Source organism: Sinohyriopsis cumingii, unplaced genomic scaffold (genome assembly GCF_028554795.1).
Source record: "Sinohyriopsis cumingii isolate HCF-2022 unplaced genomic scaffold, ASM2855479v2 utg000624l, whole genome shotgun sequence".
Lineage (NCBI taxonomy): Eukaryota > Metazoa > Mollusca > Bivalvia > Unionida > Unionidae > Sinohyriopsis > Sinohyriopsis cumingii.
In genome coordinates, this window is record NW_028315919.1 from 3350718 (window position 1) to 3376600 (window position 25883).

A 25883-nucleotide genomic window follows, 5' to 3' on the forward strand; every position below is an offset into this window, starting at 1 on the left:
TAACATATATACCAGGATGAAAATAAGTTGACAGACACTTACTATATATTACAGGTAATAATATCTGCTGCAAAATGAGAGAGCAACTGTCCCGCCACAAAATGTGGCAGATAATGGTGCTCCAAATGTTTTCAAATGACTACTGTTTAGAAAGGTAACATCAACATCTCTTTTTAAACATTAAGATCAAAGTTCTACTCAAAAGAATTTTCTCTCTACACTAAAACTTTGACTGGAAAAAAAAAATCTATCAGATGATTAAACAGAGACACAGAAACACTTTGTGAAAAAGCACCTTTTATTGCATAAGGAATTATACAAATACTTGTTCAATGTTCTAATTCTGAATATCATTTCAGATCACCCAAGTTACTTTTTCTAAATAATGATTTAGTGAAACAGCTGGAATATCAAAGTAACTGAAATAAGAGAACTCTGAAGAAAAAGAACTATTAACCCATGTACAAATCATAACCTACTACAAATAGCATAGACTCAGGCCTGGAAATCATAAAAAACCTCAGCTGGATGTTAAGCATAAGGATTTGTTTCTGCCAATCACAAATGATGTTACTTTTAAAAACTGGTGTTTGATTGGCTGATAGTGGAAACAGTCCTTAGATTTTCAAGCACAAGAAACTCAAGTTGAAAGTCCCAAAACGTATATTTTGTTACTTAATTGGAATAAAGCTAGATTCATCTTATGATCTAATGTTTTTCTACTAGCATGCCAAATTTCAGTTATATTGTGAGACAACAATGATCAAATTTGTTCTGGATGTGCCATTACACCACACCATGTACACCAGGGTTTATGCTGACAACTTGAATACCATATATACATATTTATAAGTTGAGTTCAACTGCAAATAAAACTGACCCTGATCTGCCATCGAATAAAGTGCCATTATATCAAGGTCTATATGGTTTGTTACAGTGATTATTCCTAGCAAACTGCATAAAACCACATCTGCTGGCACATTATGTGATGTCCCAAGTGGACTCAACTTATAAGTCAGTATACACAGTAGCGCAGACCATTAATTATCACTGCTATGTCAAGACTGTTTGCAGCTGGGAACAGGATATGGTACCAATTAGAGATTCTCAAAACAAAAATTTACTCAAATGTTTCTTTTTTGTCAGAATTTGTTGTTATTTTCAGCAAATAAAGAAATTGGCCTCAGTGGTATTTTAAGTTAAAGACTGTCAACTGCCTCAAGAAAATGGCACTGACCAAGAATGAAAATTTATGCTTCTTTTCTCTTGTCTTCATTCCACTGTTTCAAGGATCTAGCTATTAATTCCTTATCTAAATTAAAATCTGCGATGTCTTTCTCAATTTTATTCATAATCTGCTTTTTCTGTTCCTGAAAATTTTTATGCTCTTCAGCTAACTGCTGTTTTAAGGCCTCAATCTTTTTTCTCTTTAATGCTAAACTTTCTTCCCGGGCAAGTCTCTTTAATCGACCCCTTCTAGTCTCCTTTTTGTTAAATGCTGGGATGTTTATGAACTTGACTTTCAGGTCTTTCAGGAGCCATATAAATCTCTCATAGTCTTGTTTCTTCAGATACTTCAACAGCTTCCGCCTCCTCTGAATTTGTTCCACCAACAGGCGCTTATTTCTCTTGTCCTGCAAGACCGTGAAATGTTAATTTATGCACCATTAACATATAATTAGGGACAACATTTTACTTACCTGTCCCTAAAACTGTATTGGTTCAAAACCTCTTATCACATGCATAAATTCACAATTAACAAAAGATTAAAGTGAGCCTGATACTGTTTAACTGGTTGACACCTGCCTACTACCCTAATGAAACCCTAATGCAAGAGCAGTTGGCCATCCACAAAAATGCTGTTAACTGTATGTTACGAAAAGCCATTTTTATACTTTTTATAACAGCAGGCATGTTTGATGAGAGATGCTGAGAACCTCATTTACAGTCTGCTATCTGATGGGGCATATGCATAGCTAACTTAACTGACTGAAACAAGTTGAGGAACTGTTCCTTATAGTTCTTTTGCATAATTTTTTAGCTTCTTCATTCTTCCCTACACTCTGTACATTTGCACCAGCACTGACTTGAAGTTGAAAATAATCAGCCATGCTTAACTAATTTCACTCTCTGGAAATGGCCCAAAGTCTGCACATGCACAAATGTGAGGGCATCAACTGCAGAACCCCTCTAGTACACTTTTTTCTGTTATAGATAATCCTTGGAATTTAAAAGCACCCTTTTGCGTTAACCTATTTCTGCATACTTTGGAAGTGATTTTGATAAAATAAATATACTTACAACAAATTTTTTTTAACTACTATTTATTCAGTTTTTCTTGGCAGTTAAATAAAAAGTTTACTGTGCAGATTGCAATTTTTAAATCTGGGACTGTATACTAATTTGCCTAAGTTCTCATGCATTCCTGTTTTCCAATTATGAAAATTCATTAAAATTTTTGTGATCTATGCACCAATGCACTATCTTGGGATTGGCATCATTTATGTACAAACTTAAAAACCTTTTATGTCAGAATGGTTTCTGTAAAATTCAATAAAATTTTGCAAAGAGTTTTTCAGAAGTCGTTTGAAGGATTTTCTATTTTTAATAGCAATAGCATAACCTGATGATGGATTCACATTCGATAAAATTTAGACAAATTCTGTTCAACCGTTTTTCATCAAGAATTGAGATCATTTGTATTAAAAGCTCGTTATGTCATGATGCTCTCTTTAAAATTCTTCTGAGTGTTTTTTTTCTGTTTTAAGTAATGGTGTTCATATCTGAATGCTGACCAACTTCAGTTGTACAAATGAAAAAGTCCTCTATGCCAGGATGATCTGTCAGTGCCAATTAAAGCTTATTTTCTAAAAATGTCACAATGATAGAAAACTGCTATCAAGTTTAGTATCATTATCTTCAGTGGTATGAGAAGAAGTCCTTTCAAAGGTTTTCTATTTTAGTACTGGCAGACATATTTGAGGGTGGATTTGCATAGTTTATAGCTTGCTCATGCCATAAAGTTATTGGTCTATTTTTCAGATTGAAAGAAGAAATTAATGTCATGTGAAACAAACATTGATTTCTAAACAACAACTACACAGCTGAGTTTCTGATAACACGATTTTAAGTAATCTAAGAAGAAAGAAAAAAAAACGAGAGAAAGATTTTGTGACCACCATGATATATGTCTGTAGCATGTAGTTTATGTAAACAGTCCTGTTTAAGAATTCATGTACAACTCTTCTCAGAGAAGTTTATACTGCTGATTGTAAAAAGGGCAATTTTAAAAGGTAAGGTGGTCTGAGATAAACAATCAACATTTAAAAGATTATATAATTGGCTGACAATAGAAATGGTGATGTCATGTACTGCAAACATAATATCAACACCACCCATCAAGACAATGCAGAAATGCAGAGCTTAATCAAAAAGGTAATTAACATGTTTAAACAATCACTGACAACAGAAAAAGGGGGAAAGCATAAACTCACTTGACCCTATGACCAGGTGAGCTAAAAATATCGGTATACTTTTTACAGCTAAGAATTCTGTCTTCTTACTGATTCAGAGAACATAAGTCTGGATCAGGCTTATTTACTTCATTTGAGACAGTACTTAATTTTATAAACTATGTTCAGAGAAAGAGATAGTGAGAGAAATCTCCATGTATATGTAAGTGAAGTTCATGAAAGATCAATGTAAAACAACAACCAAGCTAGAAATTTTTATATGAGGATAATTAACATCTCTCAGCAATCATTGATCATACTTACATGTCTGAACTTGATGATATGTGGAATCATATTTCTAACAATCACTGATGTTCTAACGACTGGAAAGTGAGAAAAAAAGCATGGCTTATACACAATGAAAACAATTAACATTAATTTCTAGCATGCCTAATTACACATTTATCAAACTGTAATGGAATAGTAAGGATATATATTATATAATCATGCTTAATATAACTCTAAACAAGAGACAAAACAATGCTCTTAGTTCTCAGTGGGAATATATTTTAACTAAAGCTTGAGTGAGAATCCTATGTGCATCTAAAATTACACACAATGACACTTCCTTTCCAGGTTCCATCAACAACAAACAAAAAGACCACAATAAATTCATCTAAAATTAAACACAATGGCCTTATTTATTTCCACGTACCAACAACTGTAAACAAAAACACCACAATAAATTCATATAAATTTAAACATAATGGCACTACATTTCCATGATCCAACAACTGAAAGCAAAAACACCATAATAAATTCATCTCAGATTAAACATAAAGGCACTACCTTTCCATGTTTCAACAACTGCAAGCAAAAACACCACAATAAATTCATCTAAAATTAAACACAATGGCCTTATTTATTTCCACATACCAACAACTGTAAACAAAAACACCACAATAAATTCATCTCAAATTAAACATAATGGCACTACATTTCCATGATCCAACAACTGCAATCAAAAACACCACAATAAATTCATATAAAATTAACCACAATGGCACTACATTTCCATGATTCAAGAACTGATAGCAAAAACACTATAATAAATTCATCTAAAATTAAACACAATGGCACTACATTTCCATGATCCAAGAACTGATAGCAAAAACACTATAATAAATTCATCTAAAATTAAACATAATGGCACTACATTTCCATGATCCAAGAACTGATAGCAAAAACACTATAATAAATTCATATAGAATTAAACATAATGGCACTACATTTCCATGATCCAACAACTGAAAGCAAAAACACCATAATAAATTCATCTCAAATTAAACATAAAGGCACTACCTTTCCATGTTCCAACAACTGCAAGCAAAAATACCACAATAAATTCATCTAAAATTAAACACAATGGCCTTATTTATTTCCACATACCAACAACTGTAAACAAAAACACCACAATAAATTCATCTCAAATTAAACATAATGGCACTACATTTCCATGATCCAACTGCAATCAAAAACACCACAATAAATTCATATAAAATTAACCACAATGGCACTACATTTCCATGATTCAAGAACTGATAGCAAAAACACTATAATAAATTCATCTAAAATTAAACACAATGGCACTACATTTCCATGATCCAAGAACTGATAGCAAAAACACTATAATAAATTCATCTAAAATTAAACACAATGGCACTACATTTCCATGATCCAAGAACTGATAGCAAAAACACTATAATAAATTCATCTACAATTAAACACAATGGCATTACATTTCCATGTTCCAATAACTGAATGCAACAACACCATAATAAATTCAGGCATGATACTTAAGTTTAATCAGGTTAAATAATTTTGAGATTGCTTACTTTAAATGTCAGGAATTGGATGACTTTGTTGTTGTGGTATGACTGCCCCCATTATCAGCTTTATTTAGAAGTTTTAGGTCATCAGTAATTTATCTTTCTTTAGTGCTCACTTCTTGAGAAATTATTGCAAAAATGTTTTGTAATTTAAAATCCAGCTGCCAAGAATACATACACTAATCATCCATAAAAGCACAGGCATATCAGGGTCTGTGTTGTTCATTCTAATTATTAGTCCAAATAAAACTGCACAAAAAGAGAGCTTCTAACTCACTATGTAAAGGCTGCTCAGGGTCTATACAGTTTGCAATTAATTAACTTACATGAGGTACAGTAAAACCTGTAATGAGAGTCAGCCCCTCTGCCAACAAAAAAAAAACCTCTCTCAAGACAGGTGGTCTCTCATAACAGGTTTGAACAAAAAGACCAGTTTCCATGGTCCAGTTTCAAAACAATTATAATTTTTTTTTAGCCACAATCACTGTGCATATATTCTATTCTGTATTAATAGTTCTTGCTAAACTATTGTATGCATTCATCTGAAAACAAAATTATATAGCAATAAAGATATACTTCTATCATTAAACATGAAACCGCATTTACATTTGAAGATCACATGCACATATATTAGCATATTAAATCATTCCTGATTTACTCTTTTCCCTTACTTACTATATGTTTCTATAGAATATGCATTCATGAAACTGCAGAGGTTTCGATAGAATTTAAAAACTAGGAGTCCATTTTGGTAAAATTAGCAGTCCCACCAGCAAATGTTGCAGTCCCCTCCTAAAAACTATGCAAACTATTGGTTGTCACTGAGATTAATTTCTACATTCTTTACAACACCATCATAGCTCTTGTTTGTCCATCAGAGTGAGACTGAATTTTGTCAATCAAAAATATTTCTTATTCCAAGCACTTAGCTAGGCATCACACACTTTCTTACACTTAGCTACTGTCCCATCCAAACTATCAGTTCTAGCAAATTTACTACTCTTCTGAATCTCATTACAATCTTCGTCAGTTTGCCATTTAACCCCAAAATACTTAACCAAATTTGTGAATGGCATTTTGTCTAAGTCTCAACATGTCTTGATTCTGAGGTCACATGCACTGCTTATTCTGCTTCACTTGGAAATTAATACAATAATGAAAGCTAAAGTTGTTTATTTGATGTACTCTTGTAAATGACCACATGTACATCTCCATATCTTTCTGCCTCTGAATTCAATCACTGTAAATATCAGTACATTTTCCCAGTGAGCCACCAGTCAAAGCCTTTTAGCTTACTGCCCAGCTATTGCATCATGTTCTTTTTGCCACTGAATTCTGTCATTGTAAATATGATCACATTTTCCCACGCTGCTGCCAGTCAAAGTGGATGAAGCAGGACTGGCAAGTCTTTGAATTTTGCTGCCCACCTATTACAAGCGTATGGATGACTCCTGCCTAAGTTTATTCCTGCGTCCCTGAAAAAAAATGTCATCCAAATATGCATAATTAGACATTTCCGAGACCTCTGAGCTGCTGTATATAGCACATACTTACTAGCTGGTTCTAGGGAATTGTCAGGTTCAACAATTTTATCCATCCTCTCCTGTGCCATCATGTGTCTGTGTTGTAGCCTCTCTCTCTGAAACCAAAACATTGTTACGAGTCTAAACACTTAAAAGAAGTAACAGAAAAGAGTGAAAAGCAATAAGCTTTGTTAAATTTAATAAAAAATTTATTTCCCTAGAATAAAAAGTGAAGAAAAAAAATAAATTATGGCACTGCAAATAAAATCCCAAAATAATCCTAGAATTACATACACAAGTCAAAATAATAAAAGTTCTGCATTAACTTTAGTGGAAATCTAAATTAAGTCCAATGCTGAAGGCACTGATGTGCCTGTGGTGGCCTGTATTGTGCTGTTAACCAAGTCTTTTGCTGAAACACAGTAATATAATTCCTGGTGTGAATTCACTATAAATCCCAGTGAATGTCTCTGTCTAAGAATATTATTTTTTTATGAGCATTCTGTATTTCCTGAGAAAATAATCAACAAATTAAATAATTTTAAAAAAATATATTCCACCCCAAATGAACTTTTGGACAAAAATACTACAAAACTGATTCTGCTATATCTTAAAGCATGAATGAATAATCTTTGTAGTAACAAGATTATGTAGTCTTCTACGTTTAATAACATCAGGTCACAATTAGTATTTTCTAACAAAAGACATTACTTAATGCAAAATAACCTTCTAGAAAGTTCTTCATGTTTACAAAATAAAATGTTAATTATAATTAAAGATATTAAACTTGATTATTTCCAATTGCATTTTATTGCTTAAATATTCATTGTGTGAGACAGTTATAACTAACTTGATCACATGATTAACCTGGCTATCTTTATCAACATACTCTTTTAGCATATATGACAAAGTTGTTTCTGTTTTCGCCTCTGCAGGAGTAATGATGATATAATTTATATCAATTACTTTCTTTTCAACTGTGTAAGGACCACAGTACTTAGTCTGAAGAGGATTTTGTGGTATGGGCAAGAAAGCCAGAACTATATCACCAGGCTGAACACTCATATCCTTTGTATTTTTGCCATACCATAATTTCATTTTTGACTGGGTAGAGTGCAGATTAGTTCTTGTAATCTCACAAACCTTTGACAACTTGTATTTAAAATTGGAAACATAATCAAGAAGATTAATTTCTGTATTTTCATTCGAAACAAGTTTCTCTTTTAACAACTTCAATGGTCCACATGCAGTACGTCCAAAAACTAATTTCAAAGGGACTGAATCATAAAGATTCTTGAACTGATTCCCTAAAAGCAAACAACAGGATCTGAACACTTTCGTCCCAATCTTTTCCAGTATCAAAACAATATGACCTAATCATATTTTTCAAAGTTTGATGCAATCTCTCTAAAGCAGGGTGATAGAAGACTTGAATTGCTGGATGCCTAATTCATGCATAACTTGCTGGAAAATTTCAGACATAAAATCTGACCCTTGATCAGACTGGACATATCTGGGAAGGTCAAATTGAGTAAAATACATTATTAAAGCTTTCACTATTGCTTTAGTTTTAATATTCATGAAAGGAATTGCCTCTGGGAATCTTGTAGATACACACATTATGGTCAACAAGTATTGGCTGCCTGACTTGGTCTTAGGTATGGGACCGACACAGTCTACCATTATTCTGCTAAATGGTTCATCAAATGCAGGAATAGGTTGCAGATGAGCCTTAGGTATTTTCTGATTGGGTTTTCCTCCCATCTGACAAGTACTACAGTATTTACAAACATTACTTTTAATTTTTGGCCAATAAAAGTGATTCAAGATCTTGTTGTAAGTCTTACTGATATCTAAATCACCAGTCAAAGGAGTTTCATGGGCCAAACTAAATATATCCTGTCTATACGATTTTGGAACTACAATCTGAGAGTTTCCCAGGTGGTATCCATTTTCTCAAAAGGACTCCATTTTTAACAAAATAATAATCAGGCACTTCTCTGGCCTCAGTTTCACTAATGGCCCATTGAAAAAAAAGGAGATCTCAGGATCTTTTTCCTGTTTGATGACAAGTGATTGTTGTTTGTTGCCCTGATTAGAATAAAGAGAATGTGTAGTTAAAAGAGGATCACTGTGATCAATACCTTTCGATTGATCCAACTGAGAAGCAAAAGCTACCTCATCAAAAGCCTGACCAATACATGTGTCAGCTAAAGAAATACTTTCCTAATCAAAATCATTCTCAAGAGCTTTCTTTGCCATAGGCCTGGTAATTGCACAAGCTGGGTATAAATCAGGGATATCTTTATCAATAGGATTTACTTTTTGATCCAAACAAGGCTTGTCAGTTACAAGTGGATTAACCAAAACCTTATCTCCAGCAAGGTCAACGCCTAGTAATAAATGAAAACCCTCAATGGGTAAAGATTACACTTTCCCAAGTGCCCTGGGTCCTGGGACTAAGTCTGATGACAAATTTACACAGTAGAGAGGAACATTAACAAAGTTGCACTCCACTCCCTGAATAAGAACACTCTCATTAGAAAAAGACAAGGTACCTGACAATAAAAGACTGAGAAGTTCCTGTGTCCCTTAAAGTTTTAATAGGGACATGATTGGCAGAATCACCCATGAGTGATATAGAACTGTTCTACATGAACGGTACATAATTCTCCATAATAATATCAGATTGGGGTTTGTTGTGACCCAACAAATGTATTGCTTTCAATATATGACTGTGACCTTGACCTCTTAGAAATAAGAGCATTTGGAATATATCTGACTTGATTCTGTTGTTTATTTTTCAATTTGTATCAATCAGAAATAACATTCCTTTACAAATTTTGACACTTACCCCAAGATCAATGGGGCAAGACAGTGTGTCACAAAATGAATTGCTGTAGCTTCATGATGGATCATCACAAGTATGAATGAAGTCCATCAATGGATTTTGGAAATAAAAGCATATAAAAACTTAACCCAAACTCAAATGCAATATTGATGCCAACACTGAAAAGTAACATTCCCCACGTTGTACATACCCCACTGGCATATTCAACTGTAAATAATCTTCTCACAGATTCTGGTGCACTGAAAAAAGAATGCAACATAAATCAACTACAGGTGTGCAAACTCTAGTAAAATCAGCTACCTTGCCAAATCAGCACTTAACAAAGCACAATGTAGTGGCTCAACTTGTAAGATTCATTAAAATCTGTGTAAAACTGGGAGGTCAATGCTAATACTACAGCAGTCTAAGCTGATAATGAAACAAGATACTGTTCGGCATGACTGAGGACACTAACTACTTCAGTAGCAGCTAAAATAAGATGAGGATCCAACCAACGGTAGAAACAGAGGTACATTTTGTACAAACCAAACAGAACTCCCCTGCCTTGTATTCCTCGCATTTATTCCATTTAGAAGACATATTTCTGTTTATGAATCAAAAGAAGTCCAAAAGAATCCAAAAATTTTTGAATCAATGGCTTGAATTTTACAAACACTTGGATTAACGTTAGGCTTATTCTATATGATGTGTATGGAAGTGAATCTTACAAACTGACTACACCGCTCCAGTGGCCTAAGTGGTTAGAGCATCTGCACTGGATACTGATGGTGGTGGGTTAAAACAACAGCCTAGTCTTACACAAAGATTGATAAAAAAAAAGGAATTTACAGCCACCTCGCTTGGCACTCAGCATTAAGAAGTTAGTGTAAGGACTGGTTAGCCTGATTTCAGCGCTAGACATCACTATAAACTGCCACACTGCAGACATCGTAGCAATATGACTGAAAAACTGTTAAAGCCATGTTAAAAATCCAAATCACACAAAAAATGATGAAACTGAGCAGTGGCAATGGGAGATAATGTGCAAGAAATACTGCCCTTTGCCTATATGATAGAGAAAAGACAAATTTTCATCTTTTAGGAGGGTTTGGATTGGGGAGTACCAGACTTATATATTCCAAACATGATTCATGAATGTGTTGAACGGAGAAAGGCATCTTTGTCCTGAACCTGCTACAGAGGCAAGACAGGACTGTCCACACCTTCATCTATCTCCATGGAGATGTTGTGCTCAGTTCATATTGTACTGTAACTACTCTTAGAGGTAATGGGACTAACCCTACTAGCTGTCATCCTAAATAAGGAAATTGGTTTTTACTGCTGCATGTGTTTTATCCTCACATATTCTTTGCAAAACTTTGGTGAAAGTGCACCAGTTCCAATGACACTTGTTCCCAAATAGATGCAGAAAAGTTTTCCATGTATTCATCTTACTCTTGATGGGAATGAATGCTTACAAGTTGTAGATTTTTGTGAAAGGTGTGCATACTGTGCACAAAACTGTTATAAATCTGTATGATTTTCCAGAACTGAACCTGTGCACTAGTATCACTTTTCGCTACTGAGATGGATCTAATTTTGCTTGCTTAAAGTTTTTCAAGACTCTTGGTCAATTTGACTTCAATGGATGTAATTGACATTTTGGTACCATAATGAATCTCCAGGAATTCCAGATAAGACTATTTCTTAATTTCAACTGCTGAGTGTTAAACCTATTTCTGATATTCTTGAATGTTGAGTGTTCTAAATTAGCAACTGTGGCTACCGTACTGAATGTAAAACTGGCACCATTTTCATTTAGAACAAACTTAACACCATTAGAAGACTTGAGGTCAAACGATACCTTAGTCTTCTGGTGAAAACACATTATCAATATGACTTTGTATTCAGAAGGACTGTAGCAATTACAAGAGTTTCAAGAAAATCACCTTTGTGACCATACTGGATGTTGGATCGGCACCACTTTTATTAAGTTCCAACTTAACATCATAAAAGTCTTCTAGTTAAAACACCATGCTGATATGACTTTCCATTCAGGAGGAGAAGCAATAAAAAGACTGTCAATAATGCTGATGTTGTGGCCATTGGACACCATTTTCATGTAGGGCCAACCAAACACTATAAGAAGTCTTTTAGTGAAACCCACATGTTGATATGACCACTGAAACTAGAGGAGTAGCAATAACAATATTTTCAACACGATTGTTGTGATGTCTAAGCAATACATTTTTCTCTCAGGACTACTGTATACTGCATATGTTGGGACATCATCAATGAAATTTTGAAATAACTTTTGTGTGTATTGTGTTCTGGGACAATTATTTTGGAGTGAAAAGTTGTGGGACACCTTTAAAAAAATTGAAAAATTACTTTGGAAAATGTATAAGATTTGTATACTTGAGATAAAACTGCAGTACCATCTCATCAACCCAACCCTTCTCCTGCACACATACAATCCATCCTTTCGGAGCATGAATATTTTTAGCTTTCTCATGCTGTGAAAATTATCATTCGAGGCAACAAATCTCCTGAAGTGGAAACTGCAAGGACTAAAGTCAGATTTCTAAAAATTCTGTACCAGTCATGCTAATTCTTACACTTTTAATGACAGTCTGTTCATGTATGAGATCAAAGTACACTGGAATTTCATCCACATTAATGATCATATGGTCAGTGAAATCATCTTCTCTTCACGAATTCATCAAATGACGCTCTTACAATCTTTTGGGTGATGCTGGGTCATCAATGCCCTTGCTCAAAGCACTATATTGTGTCACATTAAAAACTGTTCCATTGCTGCAATTTACTTTCAAAATTCCCATGAATACTGGTAAAAATAAACCAATAAACCAAAGTTGGCTTCCCTATGTTGGCTGACTTTGTACATAAAAATAATAATAATTAAAAAAAATTGGCGTACTTAAAAGAATCCGAAATCAGCTTGCTTTGTAATCAAATAACCTTTGTATCTAATATCCTACTGGTAAGTTCAAACAATAAGTTCATTGCTCACTGCCAGCTGTGTTTATTCCCCACCCCCTGATTCTAATTGCTTGGCATTTATAGTCATATTTAATACAAAGGGGCATTGATGTCTATGGGTAAATAGAATACACAGCAATAACTTGTTTTAATAATACTTTTTGTAACCTATACATGGGAATTAAATGTCCTTTCCGCTCACAGTGAATATATTTTCAAACAATAATTTTTATTTGCAAGATAATGTCATATAGTTAATCTGGACATAATAGAATCTTGGTTATTTTGCATCCAACACCATGTCATGCATGAATGGCAGATGCCTTAAAGCAATTTGGCTGATATTTCCCTCTCTTGTTTGCGATTTTGTTGGATCCAATTTTCAATCAGATAACACATTAAAACATTTGAGTACAATCAAACATGATTTGTTTTTATATGTTCATGTTATTGAACACTGTGTCATGTGTTATCTGACAAATTACAGTATGGATGCCTAGGCCACATATAGGGAGTTCATGGATATATTTGTATCTATTTTACTGCAACACGTTTGGGGGGGGGTCTATGACCTAGGTGAAAAAAAGTTTCACCATATGTTCTGAGCCAGGAAAAAAATCAATGTTCTTTATTCTTGTCCCAAAATATGTGGTAAATTTACATGTTGGATGAAGGATGATGGACAATTGGCCACCCCATAAGCTTTTCTGGTCTATGACCAGTAGAACTAACAATTGTATCAATTGGTTTATTGAATTTGAAATAGTATGTATTGATGTGATATCTTCCAAAAATATGTCCTCCCTTCTTTTCTGCTCCATGATCTAAAACCTGGAGCTATGACTTGTCTTTTTTATATATAAAGGAGTCCTAATATCAAGCTGGATGACCATTCATATAAAAGTGTCTGAAAATGGAACATTAATTTCAACATCACTGGAAAAGTGATACTTAGGCCTAGCCTGTTCTTCCAAGCAAATGATAAGACAAAAAAAAATGAGATTCCTTGTTATGAGTTCAAGCACCAAATAAAAAACAAACTAGCTGGATTTGAGTATGAAATATACAAAAATGTACAAATGATCAAATTTACAAGGAATATGTTGACTAATTTAGTATTTATGTTCAAACTGTAAATTCTGTCAAATACAGTGATCATGAGTAGATACAAGGATAGTCTGCTCTTACTTCTGTAGCTCTTTTATTTCTCTGTACTTCCACAAGATTTCTGTTGGATTAAGAGGCTTTTGTGTCATTAACTCTCCTAAAAGAGAAACAGAAAATATGCATTAAACTTGTAGAAAACAAACAAGTTGAATCAGTTTTTCTTACACTAAAGCAGAACAAGGTCTTCAAGTTTGCCTTCTTGAATGGCATAGATAAATGAGATCCCCCCTCTTACTAGTAGCTTTTCAGATACCACTTCAAAGCCATTAAAGGGTACTATAGAGACCTGAAAGGCAAAGGTCAAACAATAAGCCAGGTTTCAGGCCTGATCCCAATTTGTCCAAGCCTGTTCCAGCAATGAAAGCCAGGGCCTTCAGAAGTGAAATCAAACCACTGTGATGAAACTACCAATAGTTCTGATAGACCAACAAAGTGTGTATCTCACTGATTCTGCTTGCTGCAACCAGAAATAGTAATGTAGCAGGTTTAATTTGAGAGCTTACTGAACTGGATACAAGGCACACGTATGAAAGGAGCTTCATTCATTCCCACAGTAAATTCTGTTCCAGCCAAGACAAGGCAGAGGTTGCCAGAACATCAGAGGTCTTAGTTTTACCTATATTCTCCCTTCCATGATTACAAAAGCATGCCTGAAATACTGGAATAGTAGCCTTCATCACAAATGTGGCTAACTTCCAGTCTTCAATCAGAAAAGAGAGAAAGTTATCTGTGGTGTCAAAGATCACATCACATCACTCCACCTCCTTTCATTTGTTGTTGTTGTTGTTGTGGTTGTAGGGTTTAACACCATTTTTCAGCACACGATAGGCTATACATGGTGGCCAGTATTAATGGTGGAGGATGAATCCGGGAAAACCCAGGAAAGAACCACAGACCTACGAGAAGCTACTGGCAATCTTTCTCACATACCCACATTGGCTGAATCCGAGACTCGAACCCATGTAATGGAGCACTCTTTAGACCACTTGGCCCCTCTTTTCATTTGCTTTCAAAATATTGGGTCTTAAAGCCCAAACAGTTTTGTCCACCACTTGTTCTAAGAATTATTTGCCCCTGATGTGCTTGCTTGACAAGAGCCAGGCATGCAGGTTAACATTCTGATGAAACACCTGGACTGGGAAAGACCAAGATTTTTTTGGCAATTTCTGCTGCCAAGTTCAACACATTGCTTATCCATATTTCTTTTGGGAATGGAGTAATCAGGACCAGATGGTACATTGGTTCCTTTGCTTCTCACTTGGGGGATCAGAGGGGAATGGAATGAATACACATTTAGAATATAAAAATTTCAAGAAAAAGCCTGGACTGACCATGCTTTTGGATCTGGGACTGGAGAGTCAAAAGTTGGCATCTTTCATCTGACCTTGTTGCAAAAAAGATCCATGACTGGTTCACCCCAGTGAATACAGATTCATATGAAAACCAAGGGGTGAAGAGAACACTGGGTTTGAATCGAATGATTTTGTTGGGGCAATAAGTCCAGCTAGGAGAATATGAATGTCCAGGAGGCAGAGGGCTTGGATGTGGATCAGTCAATGCTGACAAAATATGAAACCAAAAGGTTGAGATTTGGTTCTTCCTTGCCTCTGATGTAAATTACCCAGGATTCCCACACCAAAATTATTTTTATTTTCCAATTTTCCAGGAGATTTTAAGAGAGAATAATACATTTCAGGAGTCATTTTTAAAGTCTGATAGTTTGATTAAAGATACACCACTGCACTTGATGGTAACCTTTCTTAATGTTGGTGTTGCTGATATTTATTGTTTGAGGTAAAGGATGAGAAAGTCTGTGTTGTGATCAGAATGGTCTCAGTTTTATCATCATTCATCTGCAGCTTGTTACAAGTCATCCATGATTTCAAATAAAAAATAAACCTCTGTACACCTTGGATGGTAGCATCAACTTCAGCTGGGTGCCTAGATTTGTATATTTGGGTGTCATCAGCATACAATTGGTTAGACAGTGGATGATGATCTGTTACACCCAAGAGTGACTGAGTGTATAAAACTGAACAAAAACAGACTCAAACAGAAAGCATACTTTCTCCGTGTATGAAAATTCTTTACATCAAATCCAAATGTGAAAAGGCACAAGTGGAAAATAGTTTTGCAAGATCTCCAAAAAGAGTGTGGTTCCTACCCTTAGTGGAATAGTTCCTACCCTTAGTGGAAATAGTAACTTAAGTATGCAGAGATTTTAGCACCAATCCTGGCATAATAGGACAGATAAATCCAACTCCAACCTAGATGGGAAGATAATATTTAGCACTTTTGTTGGGTGAGCTGGATTTGCTAGGTTGTGGTTGTACTCCAAATGCATTATAATCAGTAATGTATTAGCAGCAGAAAGTGACTCATGGACCTTCCGAATCTTTCATATAGGCTGACCTTCACTGACCTTCAGATGCATCATTCTACCAAAACAGTTTGGTTCAGGTTAGTAGCATTCAACAGTACAGTATGGGATTATCACCCCTCTATATATACTTAAAAATTCTTGGTAAGTTATAGGTCAAATTTCCAACTTAGCTGACTCTGCTAATTCTGTTTGGGAAACTATTCAAGAAAGGATCCTGCTGTCATAAAGTTCATACCTGCTTATCTTTTGGTAAATTTATTTTAGTAAATTTATGGCTATTGTTCTGGAAGTTTTTCACTTTTTAAAAAGAATCTAAGCCATCAGAAGAGCTGTATCCTAATGACCACATTTTCTCTTCATGTTTTATCTTACAAACTAGAATTTGTTATGGCAATGATAATGGATAACAGTGCAAAATTTTGGCCACAGTGATCTATATCTATTATCAATAAAACTGAGAAAAAAGTTAAGCCAACTTGAAATAGCCCATTTCATGCAGACTTCAGTGAACTTCATAATTTGCTTGGAATTTTGATCACGTGGCAGGTGGTCAGCTGACTGTAATAGCCACTCGATAGGTGGTGGGCAAAATATGGCTAACGCTTAAGCATCAACTTCTGTAACTACTTCAGTATTGTATATCAAGTTGAAAAATGCATATTCAACAGCAATGCTGCCGCAAATATTGATGAAATTTAATACTGGAACCATCCTGTCTTATTTTCTGGAAACCAGGGCGGATTTCAAACCCATACGAGAGAGTAGCTTTGAGCCGTTTACATCTGGACATGTACATGTAAGTAAGGAAATGGTGTCGAAGTAAACAAATTTAATCCTGACAATCAATGAGCAAGTTGTTCAAAAACTATTTCTGTGCATCCGAAACATCACTATAATAAAATGTGTTTCATATGAGTTTATCAGATTTGTTTTTGAAAGTCTGTGGATAATTTACGTATAAATTTCAATCATTTAATTAATTTTATTTCTGAAATAGTTCTGATAAGACAGGATGGTTCCATTTTGTTATGTACATGTACTCACCAGCGTTTGATTGGCTGGAGGATAAAGTAACTCGGGAGGTTATTCGGATAATTACGGAGCAACTCGGTTAAATTTGGTATGAAATGGGCTATATCACAGCTGTGAAACTTTGATTTCATTATATTCCTATCCATTAAGGTTTCAATAGGCATTATATTACTAATAGTACCCTCTGAACTGTACAAACTATAAATGCAAACAATTACTGTCATTGACTTGCACAGCAATTTATGTTAACTAGATCTCACTGTGAAGCATTAGTTGGTGAATTGGGTATACTAAACTGTTGTTATAATTTGGTGAATTCAGCACACTAAGTTATCACTATTATAATTTGGCAAACTGGGTACACTAAAACTTCATTTATGTTAAAGTTTGGTGAAATGGGTACATCTGTTACATTGTTGTTACAACATTGTGAGAAAGCTTGCCAGTAGCTTCTCGTGGGTAGGTGGTTCTTTCTGGGGTTTTCCTGGGTTCTTCCTCCAGCATTAATACTGGCCGCCATGTATAGCCTATCGTGTGCTGAAAAATGGCGTTAAACCCTACAACAACAACTACATTGTGAATTAGGTACACTCAAGTTTCATTTTTGTCACAATTCTGTTACACTGTTGTTATAGTATGGTAAAATGGATACAATAAAATTACATTATATTGTTACTATTTGGTGTCAGAATTGGGTACACTCAAGTAGATTTTTCAAAGACACTATAGGAACTCAGCAAAGTGCAGATGTGATTAATACAAATAATTGAGGAATGCTAGAAAAGTCTTATGAGAAAGAATATGATTAAGATTTTCCATAATCAAATATAATCTTCATGTAAAGATTAAATCTTTCAAGAAAATTATAATATGAACAACAATTTCAAATTAATACAGCCTTCCTTTATTTAGCACAAGCCAAGCATCAATAACATGACATGATAATGTGACAGTAAACTGTTCAAATAAGAAAAAACTAATAACATAATCAAGTATGTAATAATAACATTGGCCATGAAGAGTAAATTTCTCCAAATAAAATCAATGGCTGAATAGTTATGATTAACCATAACCAATCATCATGTCTTTAAATTTAACAAATTTCCAACACTAGCTTTTACCAGGATTCTAAAGTAGGTCCCGAACTCAAACAATTCTTTTTTTTTACATTTTTATCTTGGCTGACCCAGCTCACATCGGTCACCTGTATCTCTCCTGGATTTATCTATTGGGAATCAGACTGAAGGAAATCCTACTTAATTGTGACTGGTCAGCAAAAAGGTAGGACATGTGTTACATTCAATCAGATTGTTGGATGATAGGCTCAAGTCACGTTCTGCTGATAAAATCTAGACCTGGCCCTAATTTATTATAATGGCCCCATACACAGAACATGATATTACCTGCATAGTCAAAACTAACTGGCTTTGTGTACGGGTTACGTGGGGGTCTAGCATAGCCACGCTTCTGTGTCACTTGATGACCTGATGATCCTGAAGTAGAAAATAAACATGTGATTAAGCAGAACAGATATCATTTTAGTCCAAATCTTTTTCTGATTTTTCTCAGGTCTCATCAATCCAATTCAAACCTTTGCCACTGCAAGCATCATATTCTCCCATTGGTGAATTACAATGCCTCGACAGGCAAATGGCTCTGACCCTACAGTCCAACATGACTGTCAAAACAGTACAACCCACATGTTTTTTTGGAACCCCATGCAGAAGAGGGGGAGACAAGAGGCCCACCTTGATAAGCTTCTCATGGACAGTGTAAATTTATGCTACTGTTTAAATATGAAAAGTAAACCTTGCAGTATAGACAATTCCAAATAGCAGCAGCTTCTGTTTAAAAAGACAAAAAAAAAAGAAAACACTGAATCTACTCTTAATTGCAAACAATGTGTTTAGTCCTTATGCAGTAATGGCTCTGTTATGAGACCAAATGTACACAACTACCCACTGGTTCAATTCTGAATGCACATGTTCTGTATGAGACTGACCATTTAATTTTATGGGGCTGAATTATTATTTCCAACTGTGTATGTGTTTTTTTTTAAAATTTTATTTATCTTAAGATAAGTTTGTTTCAAGTAAGGTAGGAATGGCACTGTTTTTTTTTTGATGGCACATATCAGAATAAGACAGTAGTTTTCAAGCATTCCCCCCTTTTAGAAACTTAAATGGTCTCTCTCTAATAAAGACTTGGCTTTAGCAGATATCAAGGCAGTGACCATTGTGAACACTGTTATAAAATGTTAACACCAGAAGAAGTCAATTTCAGCTTGGGAAAGGTGCATTTCTATCACACAAATGACTTGGCGCATTGTACATAATACATATAGCTCAGATTGGTCCTGTCTATAACAATGAAGTTTTACTGATCAAAATTTTAATACATTAAAACCTGCTCTGAGAGACCACCGCTATGTGAGACCACCTGTCTTGAGAAACCATATTCTCAATGCACAAATTTATTGATTATATAGTATTGTGAACTGCTCTGAGAGACCACCTGTCTTGTGAGATAATTATTTGGCCAAAGAGGTGTCTTCCAAGACAGCTTATACTGTAGTCGATGGATAATGACCATCCACGGAAAGACTGAAACATTATGCATAATTTACAATCAGATATCAGTTCAAGAATCAAGTGATCTTAATTTCTATTGAGAAAAAAAAATGTCTTGTCTACTCTGTACATTTAGGGAAGATTGATCGACTTACTTTTAAATATGTTTACACTTTATTCAAAGAAATCTGAACCAACCTACGCAATGACTTGATGAAGCACACTGTACTGATCTTCTCTTGAACAATGTTAGTTTATCCTACCGTTTATGAAAATTAATCCTGAGATTTAGACAATTCAATTCCAGTTGTCAGCCACTCTTGTTAAAAAAGAAATAAAAACAACAAAAATGAGCACATTCTGAATTTACAAATCAGGTAATGAACCAGTCACAAGGCTGAATATACATACTTATTCAATTTCAAGTACAAGTGTACTGCAAGGGACTGGCCATTTAATTTATGGGACCTGATTGATCCTTCATCACAAGATAAATTTATTTCAAATATGAAAGGGAATGGCATGGTTTCTATTTATGATACAAAATCTCACCTCTGTAATCCTGTGATTAGATGTCAGAAGAAACAGTACAAGATATTACTGAGAACTCATTAAAACCCCAACCCAAACCCTGATATACAAAAAAAATATACCACACAAATGTACAGTCACTTGAAACTTGACTATCATTTTATCCTTGTACATGTTTATTGGGTATTATGCACACTTTGAGTTAAAGGACATAGACTTTTGCTTGGTGCCTGTTTGAGGAAAGTTGGGGTCATTCTGAAATTTCGGAACCCCCCCCAACACCTGACCTGATTGTGCATGGGGTAACTATTGGAACTTGTGCAATATTGTTTCACATCAGTCAAACATCAATTCAATTTGCTGCAAGTTGTTTGATGCCTATCATTCGTTAATAATGTTTCACTGCAAAGTGCAATAACACGAAAATTTCATAGATACTTAACAGAGCATATTGTGAAATTAATGCATCTGTACATTCCGAAAACATAGTATTGAGAAATTCAAAAGAAAATAAGATTCATGGCACCAAATGTACTTGAAATAGGTCAATTAAAGCACTTTTTGAAATTTTTGTTTTGTATTAAATAGATGATTCTGTAATAAGCAGTAGAAAAGACTAAACCAATTTGAGATACATGTAGAGACCAAACTTGGTATTACTGCTACTAATAGGTCTTTTATTTGCGTAAAGCCATGTGTCTGTGAGAGAGAGAGAGGGAGAGAATGAGGAATCAATCCCATGTCTTCCACTGAATCCATATTAGCTACAAAGCAGAATACTAAATACAGAAACTGAGTAAATACTATTGAAAGAAACTGGTCTGCATGCTTCATTTGTCTTAATAGCCAAATGCTCCAATAGTCACAAACTGGAAACTGCACTGAAATAATTAAACATCTTGGATCTATATTACAATTAGGTTATTGATGCATCATTTCCATATGACTGATTAGTTTATTCAATCATGATAAAAAATTTGGTTTTTAATTTTTCCTTACAAGAACAATCAAATAGGACATGTGGATACAACCACGCAATATGCCTTAAATTTGTTGAACATTTAAGATCTGACATACTTCCACATTATTATTCATTTCAATAATATTCTGAGGTCAGGTTTATTAGAAACAATTACCAAACTTATGCTATTACTGAACCATAATTTAGGCTGTAAACTACAATACTCCAAGTCAGATGGCCATGCCCTTCCCACACTTAAACATAGCTGCCAACCTTCCAGGCTCATAATTAGTGAAAATAAGGATAAAAAGTCGTGAATTTGGACATGAATTTGTGAAAAATACCATGACAATAACTCCATCCACTCTGACAGTCAATACTACACTATATCAAGGTCGCAATATAAAACTAAAACACTACATATATGCAGAAATATTTATTTATCAAGGCATGATACTGTGGCAAACTTGAACTTCCTCAACTGCTTGATCGTAAATTTGTTTTCTAAACAGTTCAGACTTCTTGCCTGCTGGTTGATCTTGGTGACTAAAATTGCTGACAAATTTTCTGCAATTAAGGAGGCCCTAAAGTCTGTCTTAATTTTCCTCACTAGAGAAAATACTCTTTTGCTGTCACGGTTGCTGTGAGAAATGCACAGGAACTGCAGCACTTTTGGTTCTTCCACAGGAAAATTTGGAAGCGATTTTCAAGTCCGGGAGCATTTGTCAGAACAAATGTTTAGCATGGTCTCCAGCTGATAAAGGTAGATTGTGTTCAACAAGAAAACTCACAAATAATGCTTCAGCGTTGGTAGCCTGCAGGTCTTCTGCCAATGGCTTAAAATATTCCAGAGCTGAAATCTACGAATTCTTAATTTTCCCAACTTCTACCTGTTTTTTGCAACCGACGTGCTTCCTCACATCGTCTCTGTGATGGTACACTGAGTGCAAAAAGCATGATGAATATCAATGTTTAATGGCAGAATGCACAGCCAATTTTTGATATATTCCATATTAAACTTCACTTTTTGAGTAACACATTCAGGGATGGTCCTGGCTTTTAAAAAGCTGTCGGCAAAAAAATCGCCAGCCTCAATATTTTGTCGCCAATTTTCAAAAAGTGTCGCCAGAACAAGTAGTGTACATTTTTTGAAGTGTTAATTTAGTCTATTAATGTAACAGGCAATGAAAATTACAAAAGATGGGTTAGTTAATACTCTAAGTACAATAAGCATTAACAAAATGTTACAAAGTGTTATATGAAGATCCGTCGCCATCTTAGGGCTGCCAACTTGTTGAATGCAGTTTCAAAGTCTAATTTTTCACATCTGTACATGCTGATTCTCATTAAATTCTCGAGAGATGAGATGCAGAGTTTATTTCTGATATCAGTTTTTATGAGGTTCATCTTACTGAATCCACGTTCACAGTCTACAGTGCTGACAGGTGACACCAGTAGTCTCTCGGCAGCCCCCCTCCCCCCTCCCCTTATGGCTAGCTTCACAAAGCTTGAAGAGAATTGCTTCCTAAATCCCAAGAATGATCACTGAATGTTGTATAAATTTTCTCGACCAGCAAACTAGGATCTCCATTCCCACGAATGAAACTTACACGAGTCAACACCTGGCAATATTGGACTGTATATATAAGCATAAATTCACACCCAGTTTAGGGATTCTTTCACTCCTGTATTTTGAGAAATAAATAATTATTATTAATTATGCAAAACTGTTTTTTTTTTTTTTTGCTATTTCTTGTTGCAGAGTTTAAGTCTCTGCAGCCATAACATGGATTGATGGCAAAAGGAAAAGAACAATGAGTAAAATGCTGCACTGGCGACAGATATAATTGTGATTGAGATTTTTTCCATTTGCTTTGTATTTATACGCAATAGTCGGTACTTCAAAGGTTATCAGTTTTCTATGAAGGTTCAGCAAAACTATTGTATTGGTATATGTAAAAAAAAAAAAAAAAAACAACAACAGAAGGATTAGCCATTCAATTAATTGTATCTGTTCTATTCGCGTCTTCAGAAGTCGGTCAGTTGTAGGTACAGTTCGGTAGCATGATTGACTGTATCACAGCATACAGTACTCAGCCCAGATGTGAGCATAAGCAGATTATGATGTAACAATGCACTCTAAAGATGGGGTTGTCAATTCGAACAAAGGATCGTTTGTGTAACAGATTGACTCCAATGCATTGCTTAGTCAAGTTTGTGGCTTCCTTTCATTCTCCCTTTTAATTTATCCAGTCAAAATCCATGATTGTATGTACAAATTAAATAAGTAAAAAGTCTGTCGCCAAAAAAATCGCCAGATGGGATATTTTTGTCGCCAATAAGGAAAAAAAATCGCAATTTGCGACATTGGCGAAGCCCAGGACGATCCCTGACATTTCTTTATCCACCAATCAAGATCTTATGTGCGATGCTGAACAGCGACTCAAATCAGTGTTGGTGACGCATGCACAGAGCAAAATTCCAGTTAAGCCCCAGTTTCTCTCAAAAGCATTTGTAAAACTACTCTTATACATAACGATTAAAATTTTCTAAAATGCTTGCTACCGGGCCAACTGTACTAATTGGCTGTAAATCTACTGATATTGTGACCAGCAGTACCGGACCGTTTCAGCAACTGCGAATATCACGACTTGCGCTTAACGGGAAATTGGTTATTTTATTAAAGATTTAAAATATTGAGAACTGGAGAATTCGTGAATTTTTGGCTTGCGGCGTGAATCCGTGAATCACCAAAAAAGTCATGAAATTCACACCAAATTCGTGAGGGATGGCAGCTATGCTTAAATAGATATTTCCTTATGCTAGTTTTATATCAGTGTTTACAATTTTCACTAACTTTACTTTTGAAGAACATCTGCTCAAGCTAATTTTTTATTAGGGAGAGACCATTTAAGTTTCCAAAAGGTTATATTATTGAAACACAGAGGTATTGCTAGAACTTTTGGTTTAAATATAAGTCCCATCAGCAAATGCTGGAGTCCCCTCCTAAAAACTAGAAGAACTATCTGTTGTCACTGAGTTTAATTTCTGCATTCTTTATAACACCAGCATAGCTCTTGTTTGTCCATAAGAGTGAGACTGAATTTTGTCAATCCAAAGAATGTCTTATTCCATGCACTGAGCTAGGCATCACAAAACTTCTTACACTTAGCTATTGTCCCATCTGAACTATCAGTTCTAGTTACTATTCTTCTGAATCTCATTTGAATCTTTGTCAGTTTGCCATTTAACCCCAAAATACTTATCCAAATTTGCGAATGGCATTTTGTCTAAGTCTCAACCTGTCTGGATTCCGAGGTCAAGTGCACTGCTAATTCCGCAACACTCGGAAATTAATACAATAATGAAATCTAAAGTTGTTTATTTGATGTACTCTATAAATGACCACATGTACATCTCGAGATCTTTTGCCTCTGCATTCAATCACTGTAAGTATCAGTACATTTTCCCACTGAGCTGCCAGTCAAAGCCTTTTAGCTTTCTGCCCAGCTATTGCATCATATTCTTTTGATGTGCTCTTATAATGGCAACATGTACATCAGGGGGTCTTTCAGCCACTGAATTCTGTCATTGTAAATATCAACATAACTAACTAATCAACACATTTTCCCAAAAAGCAGGTGGCTGAAGCAGGACTGGCAAGTCTTTGAATTTTGCCACCCACCTATTACATGTGTATGGAGGACTCCTGCCTTAGTGATTTTCCTAGAGAAAAAAAAGTGGCATCCAAATACGCATAATTAAATGTTTCCAAGACCTCTGAAACAATTTTATCTTGTGATAAATGAAAGAATTAAAGAAATGACCCAGTCGGAAAGAACCATAAATTAAATGACCAGCCCCATATAGTATAAATGCAGTCAGAACTAGCTGTCTACATGTATAATCAGCTTCGTGATTGGTCATTACTTTTCAAGTATTAAACATGGGTTTAAATTTAAGAGTAAATTCAGTGTATTCTAGGGTTTTTTGTTTTTGTTTTGTTTAATATTTTGGGGTTTTGTTAAACAGAGGCGGTTGTCATTGGAATTTAAATGACCATAACTCAGAGGATCACTTTTCATGTTTAAACAGTAAGAGCCGATATGGGCTGCCAGGTGTTTGAAGCATTCCTGAAAATTTGAATTATCGTTCCGTTGTTAATCGACATCGGAACACTACACACTCAAGTTGCAATGGCACGTCCTTGCTTCGTTCACATGTCCAAACCAAGTTCCACGCGGTTCTCCTGGTAACATACCTGCCGCATTTAAGCGCAACGATGCAAATGAACTTTGTAGACAGTCAAGTGATTTGTTTGGGCTTTTCAAAACGAATTTAGCGCATGTATTTACTCTTGCTGCGAGAAGACGACTATATGTCTGGATAGACATTGTCGTTATCAAGGATTATAATGTGTTAGCGAAAAACTGTAGAACATTTCCGAATGACATTGCCTGGTACGCAAATTTTACTCTCGACAAAGATATAAAATAAATCTGGAACCGAACCAGACAAGAAAGAATAGTCTTTCTATAAACA

At 35.0% G+C, this 25883-nt stretch overlaps 1 protein-coding gene across 1 annotated transcript; it reads right to left on the reverse strand.

Annotated features, from left to right (window-relative positions):
- Nucleotides 1-280: 280 nt before the first annotated feature.
- On the reverse strand, nt 281-25774 carry LOC149773622 (small ribosomal subunit protein uS15m-like). Its single transcript, XM_089946374.1, has 7 exons — nt 25603-25774; nt 18683-18772; nt 13886-13961; nt 9906-9954; nt 6896-6980; nt 3777-3835; nt 281-1634 (listed from the first exon to the last, which is right to left on the reverse strand). The coding sequence occupies exons 1-7, from the start codon at nt 25733-25735 to the stop codon at nt 1251-1253; spliced, it is 876 nt and encodes a 291-aa protein (XP_089802500.1). The 5' UTR covers nt 25736-25774; the 3' UTR covers nt 281-1250.
- Between the last annotated feature and the right edge of the window lie 109 nt (nt 25775-25883).